The sequence below is a fragment of the Heteronotia binoei genome, chromosome 3 (assembly GCF_032191835.1).
Source record: "Heteronotia binoei isolate CCM8104 ecotype False Entrance Well chromosome 3, APGP_CSIRO_Hbin_v1, whole genome shotgun sequence".
Lineage (NCBI taxonomy): Eukaryota > Metazoa > Chordata > Lepidosauria > Squamata > Gekkonidae > Heteronotia > Heteronotia binoei.
Window position 1 is genome coordinate 102,621,229 of NC_083225.1, and position 15,220 is coordinate 102,636,448.

A 15,220-nucleotide genomic window follows, 5' to 3' on the forward strand; every position below is an offset into this window, starting at 1 on the left:
AAACATAAGGTGATTGGATGTGGCTTGTAAATGATATAGTTATAGATGAAGTACTGGAATAATATAGATGGGTTCTCATGAAACTATATCATTCTATAGGAATGATTTAATCTATGGAATTACAAATTTTAAAATGAGCCTTTTATCACCTTGTATAATGGTACATTAATGAAATGGTTTCTTAGCATTAAATTCTTATTTAATCTGAAATGATATATCTGCTTAATCTCTTGATCAAGTTTTAAATATGCAAGAGCATGAAATAGAATAATTTGTGTAAAATCTGGTGTAGAGTTTATTATGTAGACAGAGTTACGCAGATTTTCTTGAAAAGACTTAAAACCATTTTTTTTTTTTGGTTAGGTGATATTCCTTGATGAATGTGTGTCATCGTTTATACAAATTCGTGGATCTGTTCCGTTATTTTGGGAGCAACCTGGCTTACAAGTATGAGGATTATATATTTTGTATTACAACCCCTCCCCCTGCAAACTGCTGTCTTTTACTTAGAATCATAGCATCATAGCATTGGAAGGGACCTTCAGGGTCATCAAGTCCAACCCCCTGCACAGTACAGGAAACTTACAAATAACTCCCCCACACACACCCCGTAACACCTGCTCTATGCCCAGAAGATGGCCAAAAAAACCCTCCACCTTCTCCAGGATCCTTAGCCAAACTTGTCTGGAGAAAAATTGCTGCCTTACCCCAAAGTGGTGTAAGAAAGGGCCATGATAACTAAGCACTGGTACAACCCATCCTGTCCTTCTCATGAACTTCCTAAGTCCACAGAATCAGCATTCCTGTCAGATGGCCATCAAGCCTCTGTTTAAAAACCTCCAAAGAAGGAGAGTCCACCCAAGGAAACATGTTTCACTGAGGAATCGCTCTGTCAGGAAGTTCTTCCTAATGTTTAGTCAACAACTGTTCTGATTTAATTTCAACAACCTGTTGGTTCCTTTCCAACCTTCAGGAGCCATAGAAAAAACAACTCTGCACCATCCTCTATGTGACAGCCCTTCAAGTTCTTGAAGATGGTTATCTTATCACCTCATACTTGCTCATTCAAGAATTAACATCCAGTGATCTTAAAAGAGCATATTGCAGGATGTATTTTAAAGAATTTGAATATGTATGTTTCTTAAATTTTAATGAGTGGGTTTGGTGAAAGATAACAGTGCAGTCCTAAGGATACTTTCCTGGAAGTAAGCTCCATTGGATAGACATGAGTAGGATTCTAAGTAGAAATCTGATTCAAAACTTTTTTGCTTCTCAAGTCTATCTCAGTATCAGAATTTTCTAGTTACTTTTGCCTTTTGGGGTTTTTACCCTTATTTTGATTAAATAATGTGTTGATACTCAAATTAAAGAAGCAGAGAAAGTAAAACAGACTTGCTGGAAAAGTGATGTGCTGTTTTAAATGGCTTGTGTCCTGATTTTGCTAAGCAAAAAAGCATAGTTAATAACTGAGTCAGTTCCTTAGAAAAGGAATGAATCCTCTCTATTGTTTTTAATCCTCCCTCTTCCCCCCCCCCCACCTTCCACCATTCACATGGTTTTATATTGACAGTAGTTGGACAGGGAATTGTGTTTTAAAGTTATTCTATATCACCTCGGGCAAGGTGGTCCAATTTGGCAATCATGAATGTAATGTTGCCTCCCACTGCCTTCTCTAGCACCCTTTGACCTTTTTAAAAAGTGAGCAGGGCCATTATAAGGCAAGGTTTGTTAATGGCTGTCCTAATTCAAATTAAAAGGGTTTTCATGGCTAGAATAACAGCTGCAGCTATTGGAAGATCAGGAAGATGGTAAGCACCTATGCTTGTGGTTCCATTCCCCCTTCAGGCTTTCCTTTTATTTTCCCTTTGTTTTCTCCCTTCCTCTCCCCTGGACTTTTCCCCCTTTCTTTTTATTCCTCATCTGCGATTCTTTGTGAAGTAGAGAGAGGTATTGCATTTAGCTCTGTCTTATGTGAGAGCCATTTTAGGTTTGGCCCCCACCTCCTGTGGCAGCCATCTTGGAATAGGAGTCACTACCCCCTCTCAAAATTCCAAAGGTTCTATGGGCTCAAAATGGTTAAGAATCCCTGTACTAGAGATTTTGGGTGCTACCATATTTTAGAAGGGCTTTTGAGAAACCAGTAAGTCATTTATGGAAAAAATTATTTATGTAATTCTGTCCAAGGTGGGATCTCATCGTGTCAGAATGTCAAGAGGATTTGAAGCAAATGCACCTGCCTTTGATAGGTAAAAATATATATTTTTCCTTCTAGTAATAATTGTTCAGTTTGAATACCCTAGTAAACATTACTGTGGAAAGTGTTGTCTTTCCATATTTCTGCAAAGCCTTTTAAGCTTATGAGCAATCCAGTAGAATTTTAATGAAGTACTAAATCATTAGGGTTTGTAGAATCTTTCGGGATCAAGTGCCGTGTTCTACTGGAGAAAGTTTTCCTTCCAGACGTTTCGTTCTCAGCTGCGGAGAACATCCTCAGTGGCGTTGCAGCCGGAGCAGGCGCTCAGACCTTCTTGGCTGCTGTGCATTGAGTGGGGCCAGGGCTGCTGGAGAGCTGCTATTTCTAGGCTGGAGGGGGTGTGATGAAAGGGCAATTAGTTTGTGGATGTGCCCATTGTTTGGTGGGGCTTCCTGGAAGGGTAGTGATAAGGAAACTGGATGTTGAATGTGACCATTGTTCCATGTTAATTGCTGGGAGGGTTGGAAGGGGTTTGAAGATAAGGAAGATGGTTGTTGACTGTGCTGATTGTTCTGTGGAATTTGCTGGTTGTTCTGAGACTTTCTGCAATTTATAGTCCGTAGGGTGTTTTGCAGAGCTGGGTACCAAGATTGGTGGATGAAAATGCCTTCTTCCTTTCTGTTAAAATTGTGCTGGTGTTTGTAAATCTCAATAGCTTCTCTGTTCAGGCGGGTATGATAATGTGAGACCGTAGAAAGGACTTCAGTTCTTTCAAAGTGGATGACGTGGTCTCCTTCTTGAAGTGCATGTTCAGCTACAGCTGATTTTTCTGGCTGAAACAAGCGACAGTGTCTCTTGTGTTCGGTGAGACGGGTGTTGATACTGCGTTGGCTAGTGCCAATGTACTACCCTTTCATACCCTTAAAAACATATATGGGAAGCAAATAATTGTCAATCTTCTTGGGTCAAAAGAAGGCGAGCATATGCTTAGCAAAGCATTTCAGGTACACCTCTGTTACAAATCCATAGTAATTTTAAAAAAGTACTAAATCCATATGCTCTGACTTGTATGGCCCTGTCTAGCTGGATCTTGTCAGTATTTGGATGGGAGATCATCAAGGAAGTCCAGGGTCACTAGGCAGAGGTTAGCAATAGCAAACTACTTCTGAACATCTCTTGCCTTGAAAAACCTACAAGGTCACCTTAAGTTGGCTGTGACTTGACAGTGCTTTCCAGCATGTATATTGATTGCCAAGGTAAACGTTTTATAATGGGAATTCAAGAAGCTTAAAATAAGATTAAGTTTTGAAAGTAATATTTCATTTATCATGCATTTTTTGCTGCGAATCTGGCATAATTTCTGCTAACAGTTAGCTTCCTCTGCCCCTTATTTTATAGATTTTTGTATTTGGGGTTACTAAGGTTTGATCTGTTAAAGTAGCTGAAAATATTGGCATATGCAGAATTGTAGGAGCTACTAATTTACTAACCTCAAACATAATGGCTATTTTTGTCTTGTAGGCATTTTCATACCCTTAAAAACATATATGGGAAGCAAATAATTGTCAATCTCCTTGGGTCAAAAGAAGGAGAGCATATGCTTAGCAAAGCATTTCAGGTACACCTCTGTTACAAATCCATAGTAATTTTAAAAAAATCATGCTTTCTGAATAGGAAAGTTTATTTTGTTGACACCTGATGTATAAATACTGGAAATAAAACAAATATTAACAGTCTGGAAGATCCCAAGGAACATCATGACTGGCAGTGTACAGAGGATAGACATAGAAGGCACAGACACACCCTTGCATGAGTAGAGCTCCATTCTGCTTGTCCAGTGGCAGCTTTGGATTGGATACAGTATCATTAGCAATACACCAGTGATCCAGTTAATATATGTTTTATGAAAGGTGAAGTGCTATATCCAGGGCTTTTTTTTTGTATCAGGAACTACTTTGCATATTAGGCCACACACTCCTGATGTAGCCAATCCTCCAAGAGCTTACAGGGCTCTTAGCTCCCTTAAGTGGCTATATCAGATTTCCCACAAAGCGTTTTAATAAAACAAAGGTACTTTTGTAGATCAGCCACTTAAGGGACTATGTAAAAGATTATTGATTTTAATTCAAGCAAAAGTATGTTCCTATCATAATTAACATGATATAAAAACTAATGGAGGGTTATCGTAATTAACATGATATAAAAACTTATTAAGGAGTATTAAAGTGTAAATAACAGTTAATGAATTCATTTAGTGATATGTTTACGCTTTGTGATATTGATCTGTTTCTTGTTAGTACTCAGTTTTCTTCCCTTTTCCCTTGTATCTCTTCAGAGCCATTTGAAAGCATCTGAACATGCTAATGACATCCAAATGGTGAATTTTGATTATCATCAAATGGTCAAAGGTGGAAAAGCAGAAAAGCTACATAGTATTCTTAAGCCACAGATCCAGAAATTCTTAGAGTGTGGTTTTTTTTACTTTGATGGAAAGGAAATTCAAAGGTTTGTATTTTCTGTTACTTTGCAAAATAAAAGATGCTTCTTATTTAGTTGTTCTCTGTCCTTGGAAGGACAGCAGAAATGTTTGAAGAAAAGAGTTTTTTTTAAAAAAAACAAAATAGTTAAACTAGAGTGAGTCATTTGCTCTTGTATTATGAGGTTGGAGTGGATATGCTGTAACACATCTTACCTCTTAACCATGCATGCTCCCTCTCCAGCACTGATTTTCTCCCTCCATTCTCTTGATGACTTTAACTATGGTTTAGAGTAGGGGTGGCAGACTCATGAGGGCCAGATCTGACATAAGAACATAAGAGAAGCCATGTTGGATCAGGCCAATGGCCCATCCAGTCCAACACTCTGTGTCACACAGTAGCAAAAAAATTTATATATACACACACACTGTGGCTAATAGCCACTGATGGACCTGTGCTCCATATTTTTATCTAAACCCCTCTTGAAGGTGGCTATACTTGTGGCCGCCACCACCTCCTGTGGCAGTGAATTCCACATGTTAATCACCCTTTGGGTGAAGAAGTACTTCCTTTTATCCGTTTTAACCTGTCTGTTCAGCAATTTCATCGAATGCCCACGAGTTCTTGTATTGTGAGAAAGGGAGAAAAGTACTTCTTTCTCTACTTTCTCCATCCCATGCATTATCTTGTAAACCTCTATCATAAATGAGACCTTGTCTGGCTGGGCCATGTGTGTCATAAAATGCAATGCCAGGTAGTGGAGATATAAACTTTATAAAGGGCACAGACAGACACAATTAAAGATTTTTTAAAAACTTAAAACGTGCTTAAAACATTAGCAGCCTTGCAATATTTTGGTTATTTAACAGTCTCTGATAACTGACACCTCTTGCTATGAATTATTGTATAATAATAATAATAATAATAATAAATTTATTTTTCTATCCCACCCTCCCCTGCCGAAGGCAGGCTCAGGGCGGCTAACACGACACGGTATATACCATGATAGTAAAATACGATATTACAACAACAATTAAGCAATTAAAACAAATAAAATTACATTCATAAGTTAAGTTAAAATTAAATAGACAGTTAAACCATTGTGAATTATACATTTCAGTGCTACAGTTCAACTATATCTAGGAAGGCTAGATGTCATTTCCCGGGTTTCATCTTAATGCAAGCTGAAAGAGGGCAGAAACTGATTTAGGTCTCGCAGGGCTCGCACCTTTTCTGGTAGTTGATTCCACCATTGGGGAGCTATTGTTGAGAAGGCTTGCTCCCTTGTTGATTTCAATCTAACTTCTCTTGGTCCAGGGACTTTTAAAAGGTTTTGAGAACTAGATCTCAGGGCTCTCTGAGGGACATATGGGGAGAGGCGGTCCCTAAGGTAGGCAGGTCCTCGACCATATAGGGCTTTAAAGGTAATAACCAGCACCTTATAGCGAACTCGGTACACAATCGGCAGCCAGTGCAGGTCCCGCAGCCTAGGCTGCACATTCATTATCAATGGAGGCCCAGATAGCAGCCACTGCCAAGTCAGCATTCTTCCATCTGAAGCGGGCAAGGCAGTTGGCCCCTTTCCTGGAGCGTCGCGACCTCGCAACAGTGATCCATGCAACGGTCACCTCAAGATTGGACTACTGTAATGCCCTCTACTTGGGGCTACCTTTGTGCTGGACCCGGAAGCTGCAGCTAGTGCAGAACGCGGCGGCCAGGCTACTGTTAGGGCTCCCGAAATGGGAGCACATACGACCGGGGCTGCGCAAACTGCACTGGCTGCCAATTATATACCGAGTTCAGTACAAAGTTTTGGTTATTACCTTTAAAGCCTTGTATGGCCGAGGACCAGCCTACCTGAGGGACCGTCTCTCCCCATATGAACCCCAGAGGGCACTGAGGTCAGTCGGAAAAAATAAAATGACTATCCCTGGGCCGAAAGAGGTCAAGCTCCAGAACACCAGAGCACGGGCCTTCTCAGCTGCGGCCCCTGCCTTGTGGAATCAACTTCCGGAGGATTCAGCCTCAGCCCACTCAGCCTGAGCCAATCCGCCACGGCATCAAAATGTGGAGGCAATGTCTGTGCTGTAGCAATCTTGTGTATGCTGTTCAGGTGTGTATCTGTAAGTTGAAAGCCTACTTTTGATTTATTGACATTCATTATAGAAATCCCTTGGTCAATGCTCTGTGCCCTAGGGTGCAGGGGAAAACATGAAATGGCTGGGCATTGTGAGCTTTTGTACATAAGCTGTTTTGTGTGCTGGTCAGGAACATGTGAAAGCACCAGGACACAGACTGAGAGCTATGTGTATTTACAAAGCTATAGTCTTCCTGAGAAAATACCTGCAACTCCTATGAAGCAGTGCAAGAATAGAGAGACTGCAATGTATAGTGGTCAGTCAGTATGAGCTCTTTCCTTGAATAAAACTGTGCTGGTTTACAGGTACTTTTTGTGTTTCTCCTGTGAAATTGAGGCAGCCAGCAAAGCAGCCTCTTGCTCTTCCTCAAAGGAGGGGGAGGGAGGAGAAGCCTCTTCAATAGAGGAACTTGACTCTGTAGCTCTGCTGTGTGATTGAGAGAGCTCTAACTATGCCAGGCTCTCTGTCACACAGCAGAGCTACAGAGCCAAGTTTCTCCATTGACTGAGGCTCCCCCTCCCTTGCAGAAGAGGGAAAGAATGAGAAGAAGCTTCTTTGCTTGGCTGCCTCCATCCCATGGAGAAAAACAAAAATGGTGAGAACAGAAGCAGGAGAGAGGGAGAAGGAAGCAGACCATAGGCAGTCCCTCAGGAGACGGATAGAAGCTCTTTGGAGGCCAGATCAGTCCCACAGACTGCACATTTCCCACCCCGGTTTAGAACATTAACTATAGTTTCTTTCTTAACCAAGGAGCTGTTAAGGAAAAAGAGGGGGGAATTTATACCAAGGAGATAAATGGAGTTCTATCTTCAGTGGGCCTTAATGATAATTCACACTTTTAAAATAAAAATCATGACTCCACAATACACATTTTAAGTATACATAGATTTGGCCATTTAGATATATTGATGTGTTTGTGTGGAGAAACATCTTAATTGTCTTCCCTGATTTGAGAGGTATGGGGGGGGAAAGATGCTAAGAAGGCAAGGGAAGAAGAGAGAAACAGATGTATAGATCAAGGGATTTACTATCACTACCAGAGTCTTTGTTAATTTAACTTATTTATTTTCTTCATGGTCTCTGTACATCACACCCTTGGGGATTCCAGGCGCATGCGCCGACTCTACCGGTACTGAAAAGCTTCATCAAAGAGTTTTTGTGTCCTGACCACTGGGCATGCTTACGAACCTATCCGCGCATGCCCAATAGGCAGGGCACCAAGATCCCACCAGTTTTTTTCTGACCGCCATGCTGTTGAGACTTACCCTCAGCTCTCCGGGTTTTTTTTAAATTATTCGTTGAGTTCCAAGTAGTTTTCGACCTTTTGTCTTCTCCATCATTGTCTGTTTCTTCCTGGAAAAAAAAAAAGGACTTATCCTCGTGTCTCCGTGAGTCCGGGCTTCGGCCAATCTTCACCCCATCCACACCCCCCCCCCCCGGGTGGCTTTCAGCCTCCGGACAGTGGGCCTACCGTCTATGTGGCGGTTCTTCAAACGGTGCCTCAAGTGCGGCAGCAAGCTCGCCCCGACTGACGGCCACTCCCTTTGCCTGCTTTGCTTGGGAGAGGGGCACCACACTGATTCCTGTGGTCACTGCTTAAAGTTCAGCAAGCAGACCAGGAAAAATCGAGCCGTGAGGCTTTGAGTGGCACTGCTCCAATTGGCGTTAGCTCTTCAGCCAATAGAACACAGTTCGGCATCAGGGTCTTCAGACCAATCGGGATCAATGGCTACTCCGACGTCGACCAAGTCCACACCGCAGACCAAGAGGGCGCATGGCTCCAAGTCTTTGACCGCTTCGCTGAAATGCAAGCACGACAAGGAGCAGAAAGCATCAAAAAAACACAAATGAGCTGCAACGGGTGAACACGCCTCCCCGACACCATCAGAGGTTTCCCTTGAAAGGGTTCGACTAATGTTTAATAGGGCACTACCTGATTTATCGTCACCGAGACTGGTACCTCCCAAGATCCTGGCTTCTCCACACCGGAAGGACCCCACGTCCTTCAGATCCCCTTCCTCATCAGCTCATGTTTTCAACACCGATGTGGAACACGTCGATCTTACGCAGCGCTTATCAGGGTCAGCACAAGGAAGCAAGGATGATTCCCCAGCTCAACCCCATCAGTTTCATTCGCCTGTGCGCTGCAACAAACCTAGCTCTCTGGAGCAAAGGGACAGTCCCCGGCGCGATGAGGACAGGTACCAGTGGTACCAGAGTGCCCTTCCATCTTGGGAGCATAGACAGGGCTATCCTTTCCAGCCCTATCATCCACCCTATTCCTGGCATTACCCCCAGGACCTACCAGAGTGGGATCGGTGTTTGGCTTACCACTCTACAGATCAACACCATGAGGACCCCAAACCATCAAGACCGATATTGGCTTCGGCATTGAAACACCCATCTACACTGATCCTCCCCCGCCCTTCTGAATCCGAATCTTCGGATGCCAAGGAGTCAGGGGGTTCAATCGGTTCCGATTCTGACAACGTCAGTCTGAGCCTACACCATCGACACCAGTGGCTGTTGATGTCCCAATTTCTCCCTTGGAGGATCTCAAGTCCTATGGGGACTTAAGCAGACTACCTCCCTGGGTCTGTCGATTCAACAACCCCAAGGTCGACAATCTAGGGAGCGAAATTTTTGTTTAACCACCCTAAGCCCAACTCCCTGGTGGTTACATCTTAATCCAGGGGCAAGCACTGTGCATCCTCTCCCCCTGACAAAGAGGGCAAGAAGATAGACACATTTGGGTGAAAATTTAATGCCACTGCGTCGCTAGGGATCAAGTCTACCAATTATCTTGCCTATTTGGGACGTTATCAGTTCTCCTTATGGGACCAAGTTTCTACTCTCCTTCAGCATCTTCCGGAGGAGCACCGCCATACCCTAGAGAAGATCCAGAAAGAGGGCATGGTGGTACCTAAGCAACAACTTAACTCCTCGAAGCATGCTGCTGATACTTTTGCTGTCTTCTGCGGTTGCCCTCCGTAGGCACGCTTGGCTTAGGACTACTACCTTTAACCACGACACAAGGTCTGCAGTCGAGGACCTCCCATTTGATGGTTCTAGTCTATTCCACTCTTTGACCGATACCACTCTCCAGGACTTGGATAAGAGTATTAAGGCTTCTCGTACCTTGAGTGCTTCTTCATCCACACGTCCTTTTAGACAAAAGCCATATTCTCGCCCGTGGTCACGGCGATCTCAGAGCCATTCCTCTCCTGATCAACATTGGCAGAACCAGTCCCACTCTCAACAGGGAAAATTGTTCCCAGCTAAGCAGAAATTTCAAGGACAATTCCGGCAATTCCGCTCAAGGCAGCCTACCAACCCCAAACAGAGTCTTTGACTTCCCCGGTATTGTTACTCAAGGCGTTCCATCACCCACTGTCACCCTGGGAAGCATTCGGCTATCTCCCTTCTTCCATGCTTGGAAGAGTATTACAACAGACTCTTGGGTACTTACAATTATTGCTTAGGGGTATGCGATCGAGTTTCAAGAGTCACCTCCCATTCCACACGTCGTCGTTACATCTCCCTCGGAGGCCTTAAATACCAAAGTCCAATCTCTCCTAGAGAAGGAAGCCATCGAACCCGTCCCTCACACTCTGCAGGGTCAGGGGTTTTACTCCCATTGTTTCACTGTTCCGAAGAAGGATGGTGGACTTCGGTCTATTATGGACCTCCGGGGCCTGAACAAATGCATTGTGTACAAGAAATTCAGGATGACCACTTTATTTCAAATGCTTCCTCTACTAGAGGAGAACTCGTTGATGGCTACTATCGATCTCAAGGACGCGTGTTTTCACCTGTCCATACGGCTCGGTTACCGTCAATATCTCCGGTTTGCAGTGGGTGCAGATCACTACCAATATACTGCCCTTCCATTTGGTTTGTCAACAGCTCCCAGGGTCTTTAACCAAGGCCGTGGTGGTTGTGGCAGCTCACCTCCAATTGGTCACTGTTTTCCCCTACATAGACGATTGGTTGTTGGTGGCCGGCTCCAGATCCCTGCTGTTGCAGCACATCCAAATAGCTCTAGAGACGCTAAAATCACTGGGCCTCTGTGTGAACTTTCCGAAATCCAATCTGATGGCCAGATGGTGCCCTTCATTGGAGCTCTCATAGACTCCACTGTCTGCAAAGCTTTCCTCCCAATTCCAAGGGCTCAGACTTTGTCGACAATGGCATGCTGCATCGGGACCTCGGGAAGGGCCTCCACTCATTCCATCCAGTGGCTTCTGGGGCTTATGGCCGCTACGACAGCAGTCATATCACTGGCAAAGCTGCATATGAGACCTCTGCAGTTATGGTTCCTCAAGGTATTCAAACCATCACGCCACTCCTGAATGCATGCTCACGCTGCCGCCGTCAGTCCTACACTCCCTCCGTTGATGGGATCTTCCCAACCTTCTGGAAGGTGCTCCGTTTCGACTACCTCTGCCCGCAGAGACGTTAACGACAGATGCCTCTCTTCTGGGATGGGGAGCCCACCTCAGAAACCTAACTGTGGAAGCTACATGGGACCTATCGCATCGTGCTCATCACATCAATTACTTAGAACTTCTGGCAATTTGGTTTGCTCTTCAATCCTTCCTCCCTCTGTTGAGGGGAAGATCCATCTCGATACTGATGGACAATACAACGGCTATGGCCTATATCAATCGACAGCCAGCACTGTGTCAAGGAGTCTGTGTTGCCTTGTGATGAGCGTTTGGCTCTGGTGTCCGGACCAGGGGATTTTTCTTTGTGCCCCGCATATTCCGGGTACCCTGAATGTCCAGGCGGATTATCTGAGCAGAGGGGGAGCGCAACTACATGAGTGGGAATTGAATCCACTATACCTCAGACCTGTATTCACAGCTTGGGGTCACCCCGAGATGGACGTTTTTGCCACTCGTTACAACCGCAAGTGTCATCGCTTTTGCATTCGGGGGGGGGGCTGGATCTCGTCAGAGGGCGACAGCCTTGTTCTCGATTGGTCTCGCAGCTTCATTTATCTGTTTCTGCCCATCCCCTTGCTAACCAGGGTTCCGATCAAGATAAAGAGGGAACAGCCCAGTTGCATTTTGATAGGCCCATGGTGGCCTCGTCAGTTATGGTTCCCGCTTCTTCTCCAACTGTCTCAAGGATGGTCGCTGTTTTTCCCGAAGGAGCCGGATCTCCTCTTCACCAACGGGGGCAAGACATACCATCATGACATTCCTCACTTGAAACTGATGGCTTGGCTCATCGCTTAGCGCCAGTTTCTGACAGGATTGACTTTTTTTTATTAAACAGTAGAAAGCCATCTACCAGGAGATCCTATAGTTTGAAGTGGAAGCGGTTTGCTTCTTTTGTTCCTCCTTCTCAACTCCCTCCAGATCAGACTAGTCTTCGCACAATTTTCGTTTTTATTGCATTTGTTGGACTCTTTCGTATTCATCTATCGAGGTATACCTAGCATCGATATCAGCATATCATGCCCAAATTGAGGGGTTTTCTGTGTTCTCTCACCCTGAAACTAAACGTTTCCTTAAAGGTCTTATTTGTCTACATCCGCCCGTCAATTGGTCTCAGCTTGGGATCTTTCCTTGGTTCTCAGAGGGCTTACGCATTGTCCTTTTGAGCCTATGGCCTCATGTTCCCTTCACCTCCTTTCCTGGAAGGCGGCATTCTTGGTGGCAATTACATCTGCTAGGAGAGTTAGTGAGCTCTTAGCCTTCAGATTGGACCCTCCGTACCTGCGTTTTCTTGACCAGGGGGTGGCCATTGCTCCTGACATTCGTTTTTTACCTAAGGTGGTGTCTGAATTCCACCTGCATTCTGAGACCGGCCTTTTTTCCTTCCCTGCAGGATCAGGAACAAAGGCCTTGCACACGCTTGATGTTAAGCATGCTGTATCGTTTTACCTTCATAGAACTAAGGAGTTTCGCTTGTCAACCAGCCTATTTGTTTGTTATTCTGGCCCTTCTCAATAACATTTCCTCCGGAAGATGTTATTGTTATTCATGTCATTGTTATTCAGGTCTCCTCCCAGAAGCTGTCGAAATGGATTGTAGAGACTATAAAGTTAACATATCTGCTGGCCAAGCGCCCTTTGCTGGGACTTCCCAGAGCGCATTCTTTGCGTGCCTTGGCAACGTCCACGGCCTTCCTTAAGGAGATTCCCCTGTCAGACATTTGCAGAGCAGCTTCTTGGGCAACCCCGGACACCTTTGTGAAGCATTATGCCTTGGATGCGGGTGTGATGGACCGCATGCATATGGGGAATGCTATGCTTCAGGCTGCAGTCGTCTAATGCCAGCGCCCCCCTCCAGGTAATCTTTAGCTTGCTATTCTCCCAAGGGTGTGATGCACAGAGACCATGAAGAAGATAAACAGGTTGCTTACTTGTAACTGATGAACTTCGAGTGGTCATCTGTGCATTCACACCACCCGCCCTTCCTCCCCTCTGCTGGCAGTTCTTCGGATGTTTTCTTGGAGTTGCTTTCAGCGGTCAGAAGGAAACTGGTGGGATCTTGGTGCCCCGCCTACTGGGCATGCGCGGATAGATCTGTGAGCATGCCCAGTGGTCAGGACACAAGAATCCTTTGATGGAGCTTTTCAGTACCAGTAGAATCGGCGCAGGCGCCTGGAATCCCCAAGAGTGTGAATGCACAGATGACCACTCGAAGATCATCAGTTACAGGTAAGCAACCTGTTTATTCATTAGGCTAAATGTTATTCCCTCCTGAATTATCTTTGATACTTGTTGCTTTAGCAAAGGCAATAGCTGCATTTATATTTTTAATATAGAACTTTTCTTTCTGCCAAGCAGGACAACAGTATAATTCAGACTGTCTTGTCTATCAGCCCTTCATAAATATTTTTCTTTGTCATAATATTTCTGCTTGACACCTTGCTTGAAAACTATGCTTAGGTATTATACATGCAGGGTTTGCAGTTTTTCTTTTTATTCTTTTGAACAGGTATCAGAGTGGTACTGTCAGAACAAACTGTTTGGACTGCCTGGATAGAACAAACAGTGTACAGGCATTCATTGGCTTAGAGGTAGGAATATTATAATGGTACCATTCTAGAAACAGTGTGTGGCCTTGTTTCTGCTTGTAATCCTGAATGATATATGAAACATTAAAATACTTTTTGGAAGGTTAAATTGATTCATCAAAATTTTATCATGACAAACTTCAGCAAAGTATCTAATGTGCAAATTCATATCTTCTGAGGGAACCCCTGCAATTTAAAGGCAGCTTTTTTTGTACAAATTTTTCTCTGCTACTTCAATATGCAGTTTACAACCATAATGTCATGGCAAAACGCTCTCACTTGTGAAAGCCTGTCTGATTCCTTTTAATTTTATGGGGGAGGGGTTATGGACTCAAACTTCCATTTTCAAGTCAATACTATGAATATTTAGAAAATTAATGTTTTGCACTGTTGGGAGGAAAATTAGCTTCTTTTTTTCAAAATTGAAATTTCAATCATTGTTGAGATGTTGGCTTTTGTTTCTGTAGATGCTATCATATTTTTCAGGAAACAGCATGACTGAGCCATTTTGTTTGTGTTCAGAAATGGAAGGAATTTATTAGTTAAATGAGTCTAATCTTTAACATGATACTTAGACATCTATGGGCAATAGCTGTCCATGTTCCCAGCTGACAAAAACTAAATATTTGAAGAGTTTTTCTTGAGGATAAGGGAATTATGATCACAAAAGGGAACAAGCATTAGGATTTTTGAGTTAATATGCTTAACAGGGTTAGTACCTCCATGTATAATTATGTTGTAAATGCCTTCAATCTGTATATATCTTTGGAAGCAGTCTGTTCCATTTATCTTTGACATTACCAGTTACAGTAATTATCTATAATCATCCATTTCATTGATTTGTAGCTGCCAAATGTAGAAGAAATATCCTGATTGACTAAACCAATCTTACATCCTATTAGGGATGCCAGGCTTCAGGTGGAATCTGGGGATCTCCTGGAATTACAGCTCATCTGGAGAAAATGATTGCTTTGGAGAATAGACTGTATAACTCCATCCCCAAATCTTCAGGAATTTCCCAGCCTGGATCTAGCAACCCTACCCCCGCACCCCCGCTGGTGGCCAGGGACCTTGCAACCCTACACTCTGTAACTGTTGCTATTGAAGCCATGAAAGATAGACTCAGTGATAAAGTGTGTACTTTCCATGCAGAAAGTCCCACATGTAATCTCTGGAATTTCTAGTTCAAAAATCTTTGTCATCAGGTGTTGGGAAATAATTTTCTTTGCCTAAGACTTGTAGAGATCGTCTGAGTCCTACTGCCAATATAATATTTAATACTGAATTAAATTGACCACAGGTCTCACGGTATAATGCAGTTTCATATATTCACATGTTTCATAATCTGTATTTCTTCCTCTTTAACCACAGCTTTTTGC

At 43.6% G+C, this 15,220-nt stretch overlaps 1 protein-coding gene across 9 annotated transcripts in view; it reads left to right on the forward strand.

Annotated features, from left to right (window-relative positions):
- SYNJ1 (synaptojanin 1) overlaps window positions 1–15,220 on the forward strand; it is a 125,774-nt gene that overhangs the window by 18,399 nt on the left and 92,155 nt on the right. For all 9 annotated transcript variants that reach the window (XM_060234328.1, XM_060234327.1, XM_060234332.1 and 6 more), the window contains exons 6-10: window positions 364–447; window positions 2,185–2,246; window positions 3,716–3,812; window positions 4,530–4,699; window positions 13,763–13,844. In XM_060234328.1, the coding sequence (XP_060090311.1) occupies window positions 364–447; window positions 2,185–2,246; window positions 3,716–3,812; window positions 4,530–4,699; window positions 13,763–13,844 (495 nt within the window). The remainder of the gene's footprint in view (window positions 1–363; window positions 448–2,184; window positions 2,247–3,715; window positions 3,813–4,529; window positions 4,700–13,762; window positions 13,845–15,220) is intronic.